Source organism: Eucyclogobius newberryi, unplaced genomic scaffold (genome assembly GCF_026437365.1).
Source record: "Eucyclogobius newberryi isolate DKJ021-1_F unplaced genomic scaffold, fEucNew1.0.hap1 SCAF_17, whole genome shotgun sequence".
Taxonomy (NCBI): Eukaryota; Metazoa; Chordata; class Actinopteri; order Gobiiformes; family Gobiidae; genus Eucyclogobius; species Eucyclogobius newberryi.
The window spans coordinates 14,794,636-14,816,463 of record NW_027315801.1 but is presented as its reverse complement, the minus strand read 5'-3'; the positions used below and the strand labels follow the sequence as shown (position 1 = coordinate 14,816,463).

The 21,828-nt window shown below is 39.8% G+C and overlaps 1 protein-coding gene across 4 annotated transcripts in view; it reads left to right on the top strand.

Moving 5' to 3' along the window:
- hspg2 (heparan sulfate proteoglycan 2) overlaps nt 1–21,828 on the top strand; it is a 189,327-nt gene that overhangs the window by 100,990 nt on the left and 66,509 nt on the right. For 3 of the 4 annotated variants that reach the window (XM_072449264.1, XM_072449263.1, XM_072449262.1), the window contains exons 25-39: nt 279–458; nt 537–655; nt 724–835; nt 2,308–2,421; nt 3,002–3,129; nt 3,725–3,811; nt 9,547–9,614; nt 9,697–9,761; nt 10,384–10,524; nt 11,189–11,380; nt 12,451–12,489; nt 14,508–14,789; nt 15,505–15,552; nt 18,099–18,182; nt 20,679–20,771. In XM_072449264.1, the coding sequence (XP_072305365.1) occupies nt 279–458; nt 537–655; nt 724–835; nt 2,308–2,421; nt 3,002–3,129; nt 3,725–3,811; nt 9,547–9,614; nt 9,697–9,761; nt 10,384–10,524; nt 11,189–11,380; nt 12,451–12,489; nt 14,508–14,789; nt 15,505–15,552; nt 18,099–18,182; nt 20,679–20,771 (1,752 nt within the window). The remainder of the gene's footprint in view (nt 1–278; nt 459–536; nt 656–723; nt 836–2,307; nt 2,422–3,001; nt 3,130–3,724; nt 3,812–9,546; nt 9,615–9,696; nt 9,762–10,383; nt 10,525–11,188; nt 11,381–12,450; nt 12,490–14,507; nt 14,790–15,504; nt 15,553–18,098; nt 18,183–20,678; nt 20,772–21,828) is intronic. The other variant, XM_072449265.1, reaches the window with a different exon arrangement.

Sequence of the window (21,828 nt, the reverse complement as noted above, 5' to 3'; positions counted from 1 at the left end):
TCCACCACTCTCCTCTGAGCTGGACCTGACCTGCCTCTTCTCTCTCTCTGACCTGCCTCTGCCCTGCCTCTGCCCTGCCTCTGCCCTGCCTCTGCCCTGCCTCTGACCTGCCTCTGACCTGCCTCTGCCCTGCCTCTGACCTGCCTCTGACCTGCCTCTGCCCTGCCTCTGACCTGCCTCTGACCTGCCTCTGACCTGCCTCTGACCTGCCTCTGACCTGCCTCTGCCCTGCCTCTGACCTGCCTCTGACCTGCCTCTGCCCTGCCTCTGCCCTCCAGGTGACGGCGTACGGCGGAGAGTTGCGTTACACTGTGCGGTTCGAGCCCAGGCTGCGCTCGCAGCTCATCGACGGTCAGCCTGACGTGGTCCTCCAGGGAAACGGCATCTTTTTGGAGCATTATTCCACCACCAAACCAGCTCCACGCGTGCCACAAACCATCAAAGTGGCCTTCCGAGAGGTGAGGACACAACCAGAAACTGTCATATTGTAGCTAGATGTAAAGACTTAACTGTTCTCCTGTGAATTGTCTCAAAAGTCTGCCTGGAGGAGGGCGGATGGAGAGCCTTGCACCCGGCAGCACCTTCTCATGGCTCTGGCTGATGTCACAGTCTTCATGATCCGAGCCACCTACGCCGACAACATGGCAGAAAGCAGGTGAGCACGGGAACTATGAACGTATGTCAAGTGCATTTCCCTATTCTTGATTCTCTTCTGGTTTTCAGTATTTCAGATATCAAGATGGATATCGCGGTCCCTCACTCCACCGGTAACGAGCGAGCGCTGGTGGTGGAGGAGTGCGCTTGTCCTCAGGGATACAGGGGATCGTCCTGCCAGGTGTGAACCAATTACGTGTTGAACAGAAGTGATTTCAACGTCTCAGTGAATTGAAAAACCTTGGTACTTAATTAAGAAGGCGAAAATTGTCCAGGAAATGATCTCATTCAAGGCCAAGACTGATGGTGAAAAGGAGCAGCTGGAGAGGCTGATGAGGCTGAATGAAATTATTATTTGATCATATTTCTTGATAACAAAGGCCTCAATCAAAACAAAGAAGGCAATAGGGCTAATCAGAGTATGCTAATAGGAGTTAGGTGAGCCATTAGTGTCAGTGTAGTTAGCTCCTCCCTTCAGACAGATATTTAAGAAGCTACTTGGATGAGCAGAGAAACGTATTCGCTCTTGAAAACTCGTGTCCAGGATAAAATGTCCTTCTGCCGTGGGACCTTTGTGTGGCGACTGACTGAGCACGCAGACACCTTGATAACAAAGAGCAAATAGACTCTAAATGCAATGAGCCCATGGCCACAATGTATAACATGTATGTTCATTAGCATGTACTCTCCAGACCAAATACCGTATTTTCCGGACTATAAGTCGCACCAGCAAAGAAAAATGCTTTATAGAGAAGAAAAAACACATAGAAGTTGCACTGGAGTATGAAATGCAGTTGCAAGTGTGAAAATAACAAATAATATCACATATAAGTCTATATAAGTATAAGTATAAGTATGAATATAAGTATAAGTCGCACCCCGGCCAAAACTATGAAAAAGGGTGCGACTTATAGTCCGGAAAATACGGTAAACAAACGTGTCAAAAGTGGAAAACAATTCAGATTTGAATACTTAAAGTAGATATTAAAAGAGCATAAAAAGTGAGTAAGGAAATGAGGTTATTAAAATGTTAGCTTTGACATGACATAATTTTATCCATTACGAGATAGAGAGAGAGTGCATTTAAATGAAAGAGTGCTTGGTCGAGTGGCAAAATAACAGAGAAGAGGGAGGAATTTATTTATTTTATTTAATTTACACTAAGCAGCATCTCGTTCCTGTTCTCTTGACTCTTTAAAGGAGACACATTGTGCTTTTCCCCCTGGAATGTAAATGTTAAACTACAACTTAAATACATCAACATTTTACACTCTACGATGTCGGCCTAAACGGCTTAGTAATAGAAACATTGACTTCCTGTTCTGACCTGCAAATCTTCAGTTCAGTTTGAGTTTTTCATAGAGACGTTTCACCCTAACAAGCAGCAGATTTGAATCAATGTCTTTTTATTTTTGAAGAATGAACAGTTTATCAATCAAAATACAACTAAAGTAAAGTAAGAATGAAAGAACCCCATTAAAACATGCATAATAATGTCCCCTTTAATATTGAAACAAACCCAGCTTTATTTGTCCTCATTACATTGTGGAACAGTCCTTTGCGTTGCAGTCCATAATGATAACTGTGAACGATGTGACGCGTTGGGAAACAGTATAATCCCCTGTTTTGTGTGTCTTTTCCCCGGCGGTGCAGGAGTGCGCTGAGGGCTTCACGCGCACAGGCTCTGGACTTTACCTGGGCACGTGTGAGCGCTGCGACTGCCACGGCCACGCGAGCGGCTGCGACCCTGAAACCGGCGCCTGCCTGGTACGTTTGTGTCATTTACTCCTCATCGCACCACGTTCAGTGTCAAGTTTGGATTTTTCAGGCACGTTTCAGTATCTTCACAAATGAGATTCAAATACAATGACGATTTCCCAAGTATAAAATGTTCTTTTTAAATGCATATTTTGAAAACATATTCATCTTAAGTTATTTATTTGTGTTTTTGTCATTCTTATCTTTCTGCTTTTGTTCTTTTTGTACATTGTAAGACAAATAAAGGTTCACTTTTCTTAACAGACCTTAGACAAGCAAGATCCAATTAACAAGGCGCATTTGAGAAAGAGAAAGAAATATGAATACAAGAATCTCATGCAAATAAAGCCCCATGGAGACAGGATATTTTGGCTGTTTGCAGAGGATATTATATTACTTCATTGCAATCTTTGGGCTTTGCCAGTTGTGACCATGGAATTGCAGTTCTGATCTGATTTGCCGCGGCTGTAATGACTGTGGGCGAATCTGGACTCGTGGAAAAACAGACACTGTCGTTTGGGATATTAGACTCATTTGGCTGTTGTTTTTGGCTCACGGTTCATGTTCTTCTGTGTGTCCTGCCCAAAAGCAATGCGTCCACAACACCGAGGGACCGAGGTGCGACCGCTGTCAGGCCGGTTACTATGGAAACCCGGCGAGAGGTGGCGCCCAGGCCTGCCAACCCTGCCCTTGTCCAGGAACCGCATCCAGCGACCAGTGAGTTTGTACCCGTTTGAATTTGTGGAGTCAGTTTTGTTTTATGAAGGGCCATGAAGGGTTGTCAGACTGAATCAATGAAATGCTTTTTAAAGGGTTGAAACAAAACTCTGATCCCACGCCTGATTCATAAAGATTTTAACAAAATCTTTTTTCGCCAATTTTCAGTCAGATCTAGTTTACTCAAATACTAAATAAGATATTAAAAATCCTCTCTGTAAATATTTTTGTACCTAATATGTTGACAAAATTAAGCAAGAATTCCAGATATTTTATACAGTATGTCCCTAATGTACTTTTTACACACAAAGGGCCTTATTTGGCTTTAAAAACATTACGTGAAAAAAATATTTGGCAATAAATTAAGTAGTATTTTCTTACCTTCTTTTTTGTTGTTGTTGCTAAATTAAAGTGAGAAAATAATGCTTGTTCCAGCTCATTTTAAGTCATTCTTAAATCAAGGGAAATACTGCGTAGTCACTTATGATCTAAGTGTGATAGTTTGCCTCAGTTAAAGCGACATTGAACTGTTTTGCCAGATAAAGCTGCTTTATCACATCCACAGTTCCCGCTCTGATAAATCTTGCGCTCACAGATACTCGGCGACGTGTTACATGGACTCAGACGGTCAGCCCACCTGTGACGGCTGTGCTGCTGGTTTCACCGGCCGGCGCTGTGAGAGGTACGTCCGGCCACGCCTGTTTTTTCACGTTTTCACTCCGTCTCTAATCAGGGGTCCGGGACGTTTTGGACAGTGTTTGGGGGTTTTTTGGGGGCCCGGCCGGGAGCTAAAGAGAGCAGTGGCTGACATATTAGCATTAGCACCAGCTGTTCAGAGGAGAGGGATGCAAGCATGTCTGTTTCTCTTGGATTTCCGTACGAGATTTCACTGTGTCGTTCGATCAAAGGGGAACATTGTTGTAGAAGTTTGAGGTTGCACTGATACGTGTGCGTGTGGTTGTTTCTATTGTAGATGCTGTAGAGGTTCTTCTATTCGGCGGACTTTACTTACAGTACAGTAATAGCACAGTAATAGCATAGTAAGATTTTACAAAAAAATCTATTTTGATCTTTGTAAGCAGCTTTTGGACTATACAGACTCTAAAACACAAATATATTTTTAAAACAAATACCTGTACAACATTATTAAATCAAAATATAAAAAAAAAAAAAAAAAAATTGTTTCATCAATAGTACACTTAATTTGTAAATAAAAAAAAGCCTTCAGTCGTATATAAGTATATAAAAAGTCTCAATGTACAATAGAAATAATTGTGTGACTACTCGACTAATTGAAAAAAGAATCTATTAGTGTGTGTGTTTTCCAGGAGTAATTACCATATTAACACTTTTAAATATATAAAGATGTCATATTACCATGACCATTACTGAGCTGTAACGTAATGTGGAACCAAAAGTGGTATTACTTGATAACGTCTGAAAAGAAAGACACGGGTCCAGAATGACCTTCATGTGTGTGGTTCTTCATTGTGCTTTTTCCTTCACTTTGCTCCTCTTTTCTTGCTGGTTTTACGCGTTCATACTTTGCTTTTTGCTTCAGCTTTGCGTCTTGCTGGCAGCCAAAACTTTTGCACAGATCAAATGAAACTTCTTCCCGATCTCAATGGCATAAATGTAGACATTTATGAGGCATCAGGTTCAGCCAATCTTTGTTACTCATGGGGCAAAGATGACATGGTGACGTGGGTACAAAGCCTTCATTATTGTTGACCGTCTTGTGGCTACATTTTGCCTGATTTTGCTTTGGTTTTGACATGAAGAGAAGAGAGGCCGTCCGCCGACAGTTGTGGGGACCCGATGGAGGATTTCTTTCCTGTCGGCTGCGGAGCTGAAGCCGTATTCAATTTCAGCTTCGAGAAAGAAATACTCCCCGACGGCAGCGGCGACGACGACAACGAGGATGAAGATTTCGTGACGTACATTAGAACAACCCAATCCCCCAAAAGGACTCGTCAAACGACTTTACCTTCAGTCAGCTCAACCGCGATCACGGCTCTGATCACGCCCAACAAACACGTCCAAAGGCTTCCTCCTCGCTTCACGCCGAGCCCCGAAACCAGGCACTCGAGCTTCCAGCACCTGCTCCGCCGTCACCTGAGCAGCTTCAACCAGCGCCTCAGCATGTTAGAGAGCAACACGCTGGACATGAAGGACGGCATCCACGCCCTCCAGAAACAGCAGAGTTACCTCAGCGCGCAGATGAAGCTGCTCATCTCCCTGCACTCGACGGCGGGAAAGTCTGACAAGGTGGCGGAGCTGGAGGGGAGCTACGCGGACATGGAGGGCCGCCTGGGCAGACTCGAGGGGCGGCTGGAGATTCTGATCGACGGGTTCACTGCGCTGGCGCAGGAGATGAACAAAATCAAGCGCAGGCACATTTCGCGATCGACCCGCGAGAAAAAGGTGGCGCTGGCGTTGACGTCCACCGCGGCGACATTTTACACGACGAGAGGAATATCGACCACTGTGCAAACGCCTTGTGTGAGTGTGGACAAAAGCAGACGCAATTTGAACGGTGACAAGTTGAAAAAAGGTACATTTTCGAGGCCTAAAGCTACAAGACAACCAAAAAGTATTGCTTCAACTAAAGCAAAAGTAAGGACTACTTCTGTTACTACTACTACTACTACTACTACTACTACTACTACTACTACTACCACTACTAAAATCAAGACTGGATCAAAGAAAGCAGTGGTCAAAAAAGCCTCATTGCCGGCTAAAAAAGGTGCTAAACCAGTGCGGACAAACCAGAAGCAAAAGAAAGAAGTAACAAAATTTCAGCTTGACCCGCCCGCTCACTCTTCGAGACCAGCTCAGCCACGTAAACAGGACAGTAAAATGGACAGTAAAAAAGATTCCAGGCTTCTTGTAAAAGACAATGGAGACCGTAAAAAGGCGGTTCAATCCAATGCGCCCGAAACGAAGCCGAAAAATAAGCAGAAGCCCGTCCAGAGCGAAGCGAAGCAAAGCAAAAAGCTACGGAGCGCCAAAGAGGCCCGCCAGTTAGTCTCAAACACCAAATCAACAAAAAGTGCAGCTTCAAAGAAAAGGTCGAGCGCGAGCAGACCCAAACGCACCACTCCTCCTCCCCAAGTAAAGACCACTGCGGTTAAAAAGAAGTTCAGTTCAACGGTCAAAAGAAAATCGATGCCAGCGCCCAAGTCTCCGCGCAGAGAGAGCGTGAATCCGGGAGTTTTGGATCTGCTGCGACTGCTGAGCGGAGATCAGAGGAGTTCAAAGCAGAAAAGCAGTCAAGACGCTTCGCTGCATGTCGTTCTGGGAAGACTGGCCATTCCTATCAAAATCATCCCAGACAACGAGTAGCCTTATAAATAAAGCTGTTTTTTGGGTTTTTTTATGCTGTATTTGTTCACTGCCAAAAGGAGGATCCACATTAGGTAAAATGAGTAGAACTGAAAGGTTTTCAGACTAATTTGACTTGTTCTTATTGTTCTTTCACAGTCGAGATACATTATCGGCTCGCATAGAAAGAAACGGTAACAATACAAAGCTTTCGCAAATGTTTATTCATCATTAACTAGTCCTAACCTTAAGTAAATGATTATTAAATGTGTAAATGACTAATTTGCTTGTCAGTGATGAATAAATATTATAAATGCTTTGTATCCACGCCTTATTAGAAAGTGATACCGACACGACGCCACTGGTTATTATAAAAAAGTCCTCAAATGTGCCACAAATTAAACGACACAATCCCGATGGGAATAATATTGTAAATCTAATTGTTTTAACTAATGTTGGTATTCCTTGGTTTGCAGCGTAGATGTTTTATTTATAGCACCCACTGTACATAATGACATAAATACTTGTGTTTTATGAAGGCTCTGAAAGAAACGACTTTCAAAAGGCATAAATGATGTCTGTAATTCTTATTGCACAGAACTATGAAGAGAAAGAATCCTAACAGCGGCTCAGACAGGTCCTGAGTTTTGTGTCTTCCACGATACACACATCATTATGTTTGTGTGTTTGTATTATGCAGAACAAGAGCTCTCCCGCCGCCGCCGAGCTTCAGCCCATTATTAGTTCATTTCACTCTGCAATGAACAAGCAGATGGACGTTTTGCATCTTCTGTTTAAACTTTCAGAAGGAAAACTTAACTTCTTTTACATAATTATTTAAGGTATGCAAAAGTTGTCTTAAAGTTGGATGAATGCACAATATATATGACCTTTAAGGGGCATTACATTCCCACATAGTGTTTCATTTCTGTCATTTGTGACCTGTTATTGTGACTACCTCATGTTTTTGCAAGTATTAGCCTTTTTGTGTTCTCATTTTCCATGTCTTTGATAATAATTGTGTCTGTTTGGTGCTGCCACGGCTGCGTTCACGCTCCCGCTTTGGTTTGGTCCTGGTTTAGCCGGTGCCCAGTCCAGATTTAGTCCCAGTTTAGTTGTGTTATGTTGTGTTTATGTAAAAGTTCGGGCACAGCCTTTTATGGTTTAGAATAGTGAGCGGAGATGGACTGATATATCGTTGGGAACACTTTAATGGCCTTAAACAGCTCCATATTTATTTAGTTTGGGCCGAACTGCTGCTTAAAAGAAAGACAAAATGCTTGTTATACCACTGTATAATAATTACACCTCAACAAAACATGAACAAAGGCTTAATTCATAATGAACAAATAGTTTATTAAGTATGATTCAGGCTTAGTGAATATTAAGGTTGATGTTAAGTGTTAGAACATTAAGTGTAAGCCTGAATCATTCTTCATTAACTATTTGTTCGTTTTGAATTAACTCTTTGTTCATGCTTTACTAAGACAGGAATAAATGATATAAAAAAATGGTACCAAATGTTTTTTATTCAACACAAATTGAGACTAGACTGCTCCAGAACAGGGTTATGAATGTCTAAAATGCACTGTATAGACTGCAGTTGTGCACAGAGTGTTTAGGCCTTTCAGATCATATATTTTTGGGTAAATCATTTAAATCTGTCCTATAAATGAAAATATTGCCAGAGCTTTAGCTGGATTCTTTGAAATCGATATATCGGTCGATCTCTTATATTGAGCTTATGACATTTTTGTACTGCTAATTCCAATCTGTTGAAAATGTTGCTTTTTATGATTATGATTATGTCTCTCTCTCAGATGGGGGCTGTGGGTTTCCCGAATCCACACCAAAACAACCATAAATGTTGTGTTTAACGACAAGGTTTAATATTGCACATAATTCTGCCTTGAACGCAGCAGTTGTTTAAGCCCCCCACCCCCCCACCCCCCAGTCTGAAGCCCGTGGTCATTTTGTCTTATGTAAATGCTGCCTTAAGGTCTTTGTGATGTATGAAGTTCTTCCTCTCATCCATAATGCCAGATGTGCTGGCTTTGTTGTACTTTGTATGTTATATTTCACATTTAGAGTTTAGCTTTTGCTCTCCCTCCGCCCCGGACCCCCAAAACAGGTGAGATAAGACCCCGGGGTTGTTGCCTGTGCTTTGGTGGCAGCGCCTGTGCTTACTGTGGGTATAAAGGCAATGGAAATACTGCGTTTTTCTTACTTTTTTAGTGAAGATTTGACTCTTTTAGTCCCACCTCATACACTGCAAACAATGAGCATCTTTGTCAAAGGACTTGCAAATTGAATGTAATTTGAGAGTGATTTTTGAGTAGGTTGGATTTAACTTTCTGACATTTCCAAATGTTTCAAGACATGTAACTTGAATGAAGAGAAGCGTTCACATACAGCAGGAAATACTGACAACATTCTTGATTTTCGATAACAATTGTCCAAAATGTGATGAAATATCTTGGCTCGAGTATTGTAGAAAATATGAATGGATCATTAAAATAACAGAAATATGCCTTTGTTTCCGTTTGCTCTTTTTGAACTCATTTTAATAGTTTAAAAAAAAGAAGAATAATGTGTTCTGTATTATGATTTTGCTCCTATCTAAAATAATAATAATGATAATATCCTGTTATGGTCCTAGTTTAAGTCCTGGTACGGACTTGTTTGGTCCTGTTCTAGTCTTGCTTTAGCCTTGCTTGTTTCCTTTAGAGTAAAAAAGAACGAAATGTATTATTATATCGTATTATTATATCCTGAATTCAAGTTTCATTCTTTGCAGTGTACACAATATAAAATATAAAAAACATGGGATGCTTTGTCCGACTTCCATGTTTTTTCCTCTGGGCTTCTCGTCTTCTCGTCTTTGGGTCACGTTAGTCATTTGCATATCAGCGCTTTTGGATGTCTCTTGTTTGAATGAGTACTTTGTGTGAGGGACACCGAGGGTCAAAATGGAACTGGAAAGAGCAGAGGAATGCAGTGTATCACCTGGAGCAGACGTCTTCCTGTCTCATTGTTTTGTGGCTTGAATCATTGGGAAACATTCACCCGTGAGTGACTATCTGCCTCTTTCAGATGTGCTCCGGGATACTATGGAAACCCACCGCTTGGACAAAGGTGCTCGGAGGACAATGTGCTCAATGGTAAAACCAAACGTGACTTTGACAGCCTGTTAAACACATTTGGTTCTTTCTAATCTTACATTCTGTCTTTTGAAATGACCAGGAAACTGCTACAATTGCGACCAAGGCGGAAGTGAAGGCTGCGTTGGTAATTCGTGCCGCTGCAAGGTGAAAAGGACTTTTGTTTTTTGCATTAATTTATTGTCTCTAGTAAGTCGAGCTTTATTTCAGATTTTGATAAAGAGTTCCATACAAAACAGTTCAAAACAAAGACAAAAAAGACAACGCAACAAACAATACAATGATCATATTGAGTCTAAACTTGGTCAAAACCAGGTCAAAAATGGGACTTGACAATTAATATACAATTTCTAAACAAGGACTAACCCTGAGGAAGACAAACATATGGATTAAAATGACTAAATTCAGCAAATGTTTGAACTAAAGAGGATTCTGAATACTGAATCTGAAAGAGCTTGAGAACCAGCCATTTTAACTCCGTTCTCCACTGTCCATTTAGATTTATTAAAGACTGACTAGGACAAAGAAAACATTACATTCTAATCCTGAATTTATACATTCAAGTTAGCATTTGTACTAGGCCAACACAAAAACAACATTATAAAAGACAAGGAGACACAAAGAATAAAACAATTAAAGAGCTCCAGATATAAAACATTCACAAACTTTGATTTCTCGGCTCCAAACACTGACATAAAACCTAATCCGCTGCATGTAAATAATGCTGTTGTCATGGTGACGTTATAAGTGTTCCTTGTGGTTGTCGCAGATGAACGTTGAAGGGCCGTCCTGCTCCAGCTGCAAACAGGGCACGTTCCACCTCAGCCCTCAGAACAAAGATGGCTGCCTGTCCTGTTTCTGCATGGGCGTGACCCAGCAGTGCTACAGCTCCGCCCACTACAGGGACCTGGTGCGTGCATATATTTCACCACATATTTTTGTTCAAACATGAATCCCAGCTCATCCTCACATGTTTCATTCAACCTCTTTAGTTTTTGTATCTGAAGTTAGTCACAGATCTTCAACTTCTGTTAGTCCAGTTTGTATCTTACGTATTTAAGTCTAGATTTAAGTAAATACGACATTGTTGCGCACAGGTTTGTTTCTGCACTGTTTTTCCATCGTGCTGTTTCTAAAGTTCTCGCGTCGTCACGAGCCTTCACTTCGCTAACCGGCTGCTCTGATTGGCCGCGCTAACGTTGTTGGAACCTCACAATTTGAGGTTTGCGAGCTGCGACTTGACCTATACCGCAGTGGTAACAGAATCAGATTGACCCCACAGACACGAGGATAAACAAACTCGTGGAGAGGCAAATCAGGCTTAAAAGTCCTCTAGTGTGCAGAAGGTTTGAGGCTTTATTATCACGGTTTCGCAATTTTGGAGGTAAGCTCACTGTTTTGAAGCGATCCTACTCACTTGTCTGCGAGTCATTTGTCATTTCTTAATTTTTTATGGGGCAGATCTATGGTTTTTCTAAGACCTGTGTGGTTTCTTCAGCATCATCACGCGATCCTGAAGCGTCTGCAAATTGCCACTTTGCTACCTCATTTAAACCTCTTCCGTTGACCTCCAGGTGACCTCAGCGTTCACGCCAGGAAACTTCCAGGATTACGCTCTGGTGAATCGCCAGCGCACCACTCGCGTCTCCACAGGCTTCACGGTGGAGATCTCCACGTCCGGGACACAGCTCTCCTACAGCAACTTTGACTACGCGGGACAAGAGCCGCACTTCTGGCAGCTGCCCGGAGCCTACCAGGGAGACAAGGTAACGCCCAGGGAGACAAGGTAACGCCCAGGGAGACAAGGTAACGCCCAGGGAGACAAGGTAACGCCCAGGGAGACAGGGTAACGCCCAGGGAGACAGGGTAACGCCCAGGGAGACAGGGTAACGCCCAGGGAGACAGGGTAACGCCCAGGGAGACAGGGTAACGCCCACCAATCCCGGGTCAGGTTTTGTCAGGTTTTGTCAGGTTTTGTCAGGTTTTGGAGGAACGGCTGAATTACTTTGATTGAGATTTCCTTCAGTTTTCCTTCTGGACGAGCTCGTGGTGAAGGCTTTCAGCAGCGGGGGAATCCTGCAACTTTTTACAATTTATTACAATTCTCTCAGAGCGTTTGGAATGATTCTTGTAGACTTAGAAATAGATTGTGTTCGTAGGTAATTCAAACTATCTGCCGTGATTGTTTGTTTCTCGCTCAGAGCACAACCGAAGCTGAGCAATAAAAGGATTGAAGGGGTCGAGCCGCATTAAAGGACACATATTTTGCGACTTTGTTGAGCTTCTAACAAACGCTGTGACATTGTTCCCTGATCTAAAATGTACCTGGTGTTGTATTTCACTTCATTCACGCTCGTTTCCTTCACCTTGTTTACGAGGTTGTCTTCTCTGCTCCTGTTACGAGCCTCACAAAAACACCCGGTTTCAAAATTTGTCGATTTTAAACGACAAAATTAGAAATTCAAAGGCTTCCTGCAATTTATTTACATTATATTTTATTTTCAAGGCGAGGAGCTAGCTTCTGTTTGTTTCCCGTGGTCGTCACTCGGCTGCTAACACCAATCCGGATGAGGGAAAGTCTGACTGATAGAAAGTAATTTGTACTTTTCTATCATTCTAAGTTCTGCAAAAACATGAAATGCCAGAGCAATGTTTAAAGGTCAATAAAAATCCAAATAATCTATAATATGTGTCCAAATTACTATTCGATTAGATTTTTTTGTCATATCGCCTTTTCCTCTCTCCGTCCTATATTTCCTTTTACTTCTAACCTTGTTTTATTGCTCTCTGAGGTGTAGCTCTTATTCTTCCTTCCACATTTTCCCTCCCTCTTTAGAAACGATCTATCATGTCCCGTGCAAAGCGGGCGGAGCAGGTACAGTAAAGCCAGCCGCTGTATCATTGGATGTCATGTTGTTGTGGTGATTCAAAGCCCGCACCGGTCACGCTCGCTCCCCTAACTTCCCCATAACTCTCCCTTCCCACCTCGTGTTTATAAGATCGTATTTATTCCCGTTGCGTGCATATGGATGTCTCTTGGAAGTCCGTGGCATTATTTCATTTCAACTTTTTAAAGCATGCCCGTTTTGTCCTGGAGTGGTCGTTAAACGTCTCCGCAGTCCCATCGCTCACATCCAGAACTAAACGCAAAGCCATTTCTTTCGGTCGCTTCACTTCCTCGGGCATGGACGCGTAAACATTTGGATCATTAATAGGCCATTACAGAAGGACACACCTCCACTCAAATGCTCGCTCAAACGCTGCGGGGCTCAGTGGGAAGGAAAGTGATCAAAGTATGCTTTATCCACACCACTAGAGTGATTCGAGCTCGCCCGACGAGCACTTAAAGACGGACGCTTCTGTCTGGGGCCTAATGGATTCAGAGCGCAAAGGCCGCACAGGTATTCGACAAATGTGGTGTTTGAAAGCTGCGCTCGACCACTAATAAGGAGGTGGACCGCGAGTGATTCCATGTATTTAGTGAAACCGAAAGCCTGTGCAAACTTACTGTTCTTCAGAATATTTCACTTGATTTCAATAGGTCCAAAGCAACATGTTCTTATTATTTATTTATTTCGAAAAGGGACAGAACATATAGAACATTTCCATCTGTTTCGAAACAAAGAAGGCTTCTTCAACCCAACCCCCAAGTTTATTTTCTTTGATTTCAGCAAAAAATAGGAACAAACAGAAAAGTGTTGCCTATATGTACTATGTATAGAACATTTTATTATAATTCTAATTAATTAATAAATTGACTCATTAATTTATTTATTTATTCACAATGTCTCCTAAGTGCCAAAACACAACTTTTTTAAAAAATGATAAATAAAAAACATTTAGCCTCACATGAACTAATCTGTGAAAATCATGAAATCCCCAAAAATGTATATAAATCATTTTAAAAAATCTTTCATAGACCTATTTTATTACTTGTTTCCGACTAGTTTCATGAATTGTTTTTTTGATTAGAATTACTCCTTCATCCGCAGAAGTTCTTTAGTTGTAATATCATGAAACAAAGCTTCTTCAATTGAGTTAAATATTCAGAATTTTTAGCGTCTGACTCATACGGATGATTATTTGATCCATAAACCTCGTCTAAAGCAAATGTTTGAGCATGAAGATTGTCCTGAATCAGCACTGGATGATGCATGAGTGTGTGAAAGCCTTTGTGACTGGAGCAGTTCCTCACCTGACCAGAGGCGTCACTGCATGTGCCACGCCCGAGGAGCATGATTCAACCGGAACATTTAGGACCAGACTTAGCTCCGCCCAGGCAATATTGAGGATTTAGATTGACATTTGTATGATCTGGGTGGAACTTTTCAGAAACTGTTCTGAGTAGTTTGCGGACCGCATACTTTTACTCCTAAAATATTTGACAGTGTATTCTTACTTGAGTAAAAGTTTAGGTTACTTTTCAAGTGACAAATGCTTTACATTGATAATATTACATGATTTGAACATCTGTGTTTCTTGCACAACTTTCTCACATATAATTTAGTTATTCTTCTTTTGTGCTCTGTCTGTATGTAAATTATTTAATGTTTTGTCCTTATTATTATCTTACATCCAGAGTGAAAGAGTGTAGTAGTAGTAGTAGTAGTAGTAGTATTTTTGGCTACTCTACCCACCTTTGCAATTACACAAGAAACACATATTCATTCACCAATCCAGTCTATTTTTCACCATTTATTAAGATTTGATTAGATAAGTATTTTTTGTTTAAATGAATGAACTGAATCAGATAAATAAATGGTGAATAGTTTAAACTAAATAGTTGCTGAAATGACACTTTACAAAGAAACACTGAGGTAGCAGAAAGCCTTGGCGGAGGTCGGACTTCCCATATTTCTAAACCACCATTCTGGGACAAACTCTGCTCCTCAGCCTCAGCACTGGGACCTGGACGACGAGGTTTGGGCGCTCATGAATAACTTCTCCAGTGGAACAGAGCGTTCTGCTTTCCTCATTCCCTCCTCCGCGTCTAAATCATCATCTTTCTCCTCCTCCTCCTCCTCCTCGTCTTCTTCCTCTCGAGTCCCGACCACCTCTGCCTCTTCTAGTCGATGGTCTTTGCGAAACTTAAGTCCTCCTTCGCCTCCGTCTGATGGTCTCTCGGCCGTTAAACACACGAGAGCCCAGTCCTTCTCCCCGGGCCCTCGGGATCAGGTACAGAAGTGTGGCTTTTTTATTTTATTTGAACGTTCTTTTTCCCACATGTTTACAAAGCAAAATTATACAACTAAAACTAGGACTAAAACAGCTCCGAACCAAGTCTATTTCAGGACCAAATCAGTTCAGAACACATTTGAACAGTTTTTACTTTAGATTTAATTTCATTCTTGTTTCCTCATATCATCAAGTAACATTAACTTCAAACTAAACGACTAAATCAACTCGGGTCAGACTAGAGTCACTATTTTGATGATTTGAGACTTGATGTTAGTTGACCTGGACTCTGGACTTGATGATCAAAAGAATTAAAACAAATTCAAAACAGTTTTCTTTTTACCGCTGATACATTGATATTGACAAAATCATATAAATTGCAATAATATGAGCTGTTTTTGGACTCGAAACTCAAAGAAGAGAACTTGGACTCGACGCCAAAGACTTGAGAATTACTTGAGACTTGCAAAACTTGGCCCTACTTCTGCTAAATACTATGCTAAACCACGTTATTAAACTAAATCAAATAGACAATAGAGTCCAATTCAAGAGTTGGAATGCAAATTAGTAATGTTGTTTACTACTTACATTATTCACAACATTTAATGCACATTTAACTGTCAATCGACATGAATGCACATCTTAAATATTGAAACTGTTGCATGTTTGAGAGCATAATGTTCATCTTTTATGTGTTTAAATGTGGTGTCGTCAGAGTAAGAACGCAGTGAGCAAGACCGTGGTTAGTTCGACCGGAGATCAGGTAGAACTTTGGCATGGCAAGCGATGCACACGGTGGGGACGTTGTGTAAAATGTTGAATTACAGAAACACTGATGTGCAAATATTTAAATGAAATGAATTGTCCCTTTGTAAACAATCAGGATTATGTAGATTGTGGTGTTTTAACAGTCTGAAGTTTTAATTTAATTGTAAAGTAATTGTAAATTGCAGACAGCGTTATGTAAAGTTCTTGATGTGACTTCTTTTTATATCCATTTAGTGATTTAAATTAATTCAAATTAAGTCAATTAAATTAAATCAACTGTTGGTCATTTTAATTTTCATTAAAACAATTTCCATCAAGTTAAAATGTTTTCTGGATTGTTTTTTGGATACAAGTGGAATTTATGGGATTATAATTTGCTGTATTTAATTGACATGTTGCACAGTGTCCCCATCTTTTTGTAGCAAAGTTATTGAAGTGACGGTTTGGAAAGTGCATGCGTTTTGACCTAAAGGTGCACTGTGTAACTTTCCTGGCGTCTCAATGGACGTGTTATTGCTTTACCTGGAATGTTCCACTGTATCGCTTTAAACTGTCTTGTATTTATTCAGTTACAAGCGTTTATATTGCTCAAAAACACCTTAAAAAACACTTACTCACCTCACCGCAGATTTAACCTGTAACTCGCCCTGCTTAAGAAGTTTAATGCCATAGCGGGGAACATTTATTTTATTTATTTTATTTATTTTTTAATTTAATTTATTTAATTTATTTAATTTATTTAATTTATTTAATTTATTTAATTTATTTAATTTATTTAATTTATTTTATTTATTTTATTTATTTTATTTATTTTATTTATTTTATCTGTTTTATCTGTTTTATCTGTTTTAATTTATATTTATTTGAATTATGTTTATTTGAATTTTATTTTATTTTTACATAGAACAAAAAAATCAACAACAAAAAACATAGAGCACTCAGGATAGGTAAAGAATTCAATTAGAAAGTAACAGTGTGGAACATTTCAGGCCATAACATCTCCATGAAGACGAGCAGACGGCGGACACCAGTGCATCTTAAAGTTAACAGTGTGCGGTTTTAAAACACGACAATCTCTTCTTTTATTTCCATGATTCAGAGCTTCCTGGGCGGTATTTGTCTTTTGTCCAGCGCGTAGCACCCGCTTAGTGCGCAGCACCCGCTTAACGCTGTCAGAGCCAACACTATAATTGTCCCCTGTAACTGAGTGTAGCAGGCTTTCACAATAGCCTGTCATTACGCTGTACTCCGCTTTGGTTCAGCCTCATCTTAAACTGTCATTTTCCAATTATTGAGAGTGGGAGCAGTTGTTGTGGTTGTCAGACAAAGCCTTGTGCGCCGTTATCAACTTGTCAAACGCGGAATACAAACTGTAACGTGGCTCCATTGTCCTCCATGAGATTTTCTACCTCTAAACTGGAGATTCAAACTTTGCCAGGTTGGTAACGCTTTCGTTTAGGAACCACAAAACAGTCGCTAACTAAGTGATAAAGGGCATTAGAGGTGGTTGATATATGAATACGCTGATAATATTGTGAATGTTGTTGTTTATAAGGAGTATAATGTAAAAAGAAAATACTACAAAAAGTATGAAAAAAGTGATTTTGTAATCTGCCAAACAAGGGTATAAAGGGATATTTCTGCACTTTTGCGATTCATTTGACAGACATTTCACATTTGTCTCATAATTACAGCTCATCCAACACATTTAAAGACATGTTTTAAAACATTTCTGTTGGATTTACTTAATATCGTCTGGATATCGTTATTTTCAGTTCTTCGTTAGTATTTATAAAACCATTATTACTGTTCATTAAGATCATAATGTATACAAAAGTAAGTATTCGTTGCAAATAATGCAAATAAAAAGTGCTGTATAAATACTAAGAGAGAAGAAATTAAGCACATATTATGCCTTTTACCATCAGTTAACCAGTAAATACTAAAGTGTTGCTGAAACGTTTATATTGCGGGTGTATAGTTTGTCTCCATGGAGATGTTATTGCTTTGCATGAAATTGTCCCGTACACGCTACAAGAAAAGTTACATAGTTTTTAAATTGCAATTTTTTTACAAGAGTTAATGAGTAATATTTCTAGAATTACTGTATCTATCTACAGAAAACCATACAGGAACAACCTATCTACCTTACGTTTACAACAGCCTCATCAAACCTTTGTCAAGCGTGTCTGGCTGCAACTTTTTCCACTCATTTTCTGGCAAATGACATGTATTTTAAACAGATTTTTAAGCAGCAGGTGGAGGTAGCGTTGTAGTAGCATTTAGCCCGGAGCTACCTTTAGCATTCTTGGATATTCAAACACATTTGGGCCGTTCAGCCACTTTATACTCGTCTTCGTGTCTGTATTTGGTCCCCCTTAAGCCTGATGGAGCAGTGATAGAAGAGATAGACCCTCGGAACCGTTTCTCACACTAATATCCACCTCTCTGCCCGTTTTTGCCCGTCTGCTTTGCCTCTTTGAACTCTTTCTCTGTCCTTGCATGTTATCTCCCTTACCTTTCCTCCTTATTTCCTCTCAGTACGCTCTGGCCTACAAAGGTTTCAGCTCAAACCAGGACGACCCGCTCTTCTGGCAGCTCCCAGCGCAGTTCACTGGGGACAAGGTAACTCCACTCACTTTGGCCGGGCTCCACCGCGACCTTTGGCTGACCTGCGGAGGGCAACTCAAATATGCAAACTTTATTATACTTGACAGGCTTTTTTCCCCCGGCCTCGCCGGTCTGGATGTGTGCCCCGTGTACACGATTCACTTTGACTTCAAGCAGCAGCAATTACTTTGTGTTTTCTTTTTCTTTACTTTTAATGGTACAAAATGCACTTGATTCGTTTGACGTGAACCTTAAGTAATCAAGTATACACCTGTGACCTCTGACCGGTCGGACCACTCATTGAACTAAAATGCAGTTAAGATGAAATATATTTTTAATTTTGCTAAAAAAAATCTGAAAATGCTATCGCAGAATAGCATATTTTTTTGGTTTGTAATGTCACTTCCTGTTAGTAATTGATGACATCACAGAGAATTACCCAGCAAACACTGGGCCAAAACTCATCTAATGTCACTATTTTTTTATTTGACAAATACAAATATATGAGAGCGACTTTATTTTGTTGAATTAATGTTTAGTGAGTCAAAAAAGTTGTATCTTTGTGTAAATTATGCTTAAACTCCCTGGTGTGTCATTTTCTATAGCTTTTTCAATGTTTTCCTCTACAAATATCTGCTCGATCGGTGTGAAACTATCATTTATATGTACGACAGGTATAAATACACCAAATAAAGTCAAAATTAGAAGATCGTAAAGTGAACCCTTTTCTAAATGTACAATTTAATTAAAGACATGAGCTGCAGCACATACAGAATATGAAAGAAACACTTTAGTAGTTAGTTAGCTTCTGATAAGTCACAGCGGTTCCTATTTTTAGCTCACGTTTTACTTTACCACTGTAGCTCAATATATATATTTTGTTGGGTTATTGTTTAGAGAGTCAAAAAAGTTGTATCTTTGTGTAAATTATGTATAAACTTTGACCGGAATGAGTGTCCCTAACCTACTCGATTGGTGTAAAAGTATAATTTATATGTTCAACAGGTATAAATACACCAAATAAAGTCAAAATTAGAACATAGTAAAGTAAAGTGAACCCTTTTCTAAATGTACAATATCATTAAAAAAGGTGAATGAAACACTTTTAGTTACACACTAGTAGTTAGTTAGCTTCCATAATAAGTCGCACCGGTTCCTATTTTTACTTTCTACAGCTCACGTTTTACTTTACCACTGTAGATTAACAAAAAAATCCCCACAATTCTTTCATTTATTGAGCGATAAGTCGAGATCGTAATTATGGTTTTGAATGTAGCAGTTGTTCTGTGTCTGTTTATCTGGTGTAAGTTACAGTGTTAGTTACAGATCAGTTGAAGTTGCAGCCTCATTAACCGTAGTAATACTCGTACTCTCGACCATGGTTAATATTTATTGTTTATTTCACAGTGTCAATGCAGTCAGACGATTGTTATGTACAATCGGGGAAACTTTGGGTTAGTTATCAGGCAAAACTTGAGAATGGAGCTGAGCCGCTTTGAGGAACTGACTGACTGACTGTTATCCTTAGTTTCCACAGCGTTTCTTCTGTTTGTCTCGGTCTGAACAGAAAAACCCCGTCGACGTGATTCCTCTGACCTCGAGCGCCGCGTCTGAAAATGGCAGAAAGCTCTGGTGTTTGTGGCTGGCGTTCCCTCAGGAGTTTCTATTTCAGTTCAGAACATTCAAAGTGTCAAAGTCGCTTAAGGTTGTACCCGGGGCAGAAGGGAAACAAATACACGTGTATTTATTTGTTTTACCTCAGCTTAGAAGATAGTTGGCTCTCGATTGAACAGTAATAACTCATATTGGTGGTATTAACGTCATTAGAAGTTTGTAGACAAGCAAATGTTCATAAGTATTATGGTTGTATTGGCTATGTAAGAGTAGTAGTATTAGTGTTTGTAGTAGCAGTAGGTGTTGTTTTATTTGAATAGCTTGTATTGTTATGCATCTAAAGCAGTACAATTAATCAAATCTCAGTTGCAATTTTGATTTTTGCTGTTGACAAAATGTTGTCATGGAGATTATCAACCTTCTCTGTAACTGTGTGCGGTCGATGTGGAAATGTTTCTCTTTCTACTTGAAGAGCAAGTTTACAACAGTTTATTTGTACGAGACTCTCCCAAATAATTGTTGTATTTTCAGTTATTTTAGCATTGGAGCAGCACAATTTGCCTTTATTCACATGACATATTGACATATTTTCTTTTCAGAGTTTTGTATTGGTAAAGAAACCACACAAATAAATAAAGATATTAAATAGAGATAATGGTTAGTTTGTGTTTGACACTTGTGCACTTACTTTTACTTCCTTTATCTTTATTCAAACACCCTTTATAATCATTAGTTATATGAGTAATCCGTCTGTATTTTACGATGTATTTGTGTGTTATGGCTTCAGTTGGAGTCGCCGAGCTTCACGTCGACACATGGTTTTGGTTTTGTCTGAGGCGTCGGCCTCATGGAGGGTTCCGGAGCAGCAGATCTGAGCCCCTCACGTCTGTGTTACAGGTCGGCTCATACGGCGGGAAGCTCAAGTACACCATCTCCTATGTGGCCGGGCCCCGAGGAACGCCGCTGGACGACGCCGACGTGCAGATCATCGTAAGTGCAGCTAAATGCTAATGGTTTGAAGTAGTTCTAACAATACGTGTGCAGCTATTTGGGAATTCCAGGGTAAAAATGTGAAATGCGTTTGCTTCTCCATTCAAAAATATGATAAAAATGTGTATTTGAGTTTTGCAAAGAGTATAATTTACTTAATACAGCACGAGATAAGTATTTGTCCTTCATCTGAAATGCAAATTGTCCTTCATCTGAAATGCAAACTGTCTTTTATAACCTCCTATTAACTAAATAAATCATGTAGAATGCAGTTTGAAAAGTGCTTTCACGTGGCTCTGATGTCACTCACACGTGTCTGAGCCGCTTGTATTTGCCAAAACACCCTTGATTTTTCATATTTTGTTATATTCTGAGGTCAATCCCAGTTTTTTCAGTGAAATCACACAGATTTACTTCACTTTTGCCTCCATTCCTCCATTTTGAATGCTTTTGTTTACAAGGTTTTAAACTGGATCTTACACAGTGTTGAATGGGAGAATGAATAGATGTCGACGTTGATGGTTGTAGTGACAAAATTAATTCAGTCAGTGGCACACATTGACTCAAAACTCATTATTTAAGCCTATTTTTATTCTGATATCTTATTTTACCTTATATGCCCGTTTATATAGTTAATATTTGACTAGTCTTTGTTTAACGTTGCTCCATATCGCCAAAGAAAATTCCTAGTTTGTGAATTAAACCTTTTCTGATTGTGATAATTATAAATAAATATAAAACACATTAACGAATAAGGTAGCACAATGTATTCGTGATAAATAGCATGTTTAATAACTAACATATAAGTCATTAAACTGTGTAAACATGTCATATATTAGTTAAACAATTAAAAAATACAGGATTATTTACAGTCTTATTTGAGTATTGTTGTCTAGTTTGGAATTTACAGTTTATTTTCATATTTCCTTGCCCCCTTTGCATGAAATAAAACCAGTCAAGTCATTCGGATCTAAAAAGTAAATATTGGAAAATAGTTCTCAAATCGATACTAATATTTCAATTTGAAACAATTTACCTTTTTTTTTAATCCATTTCT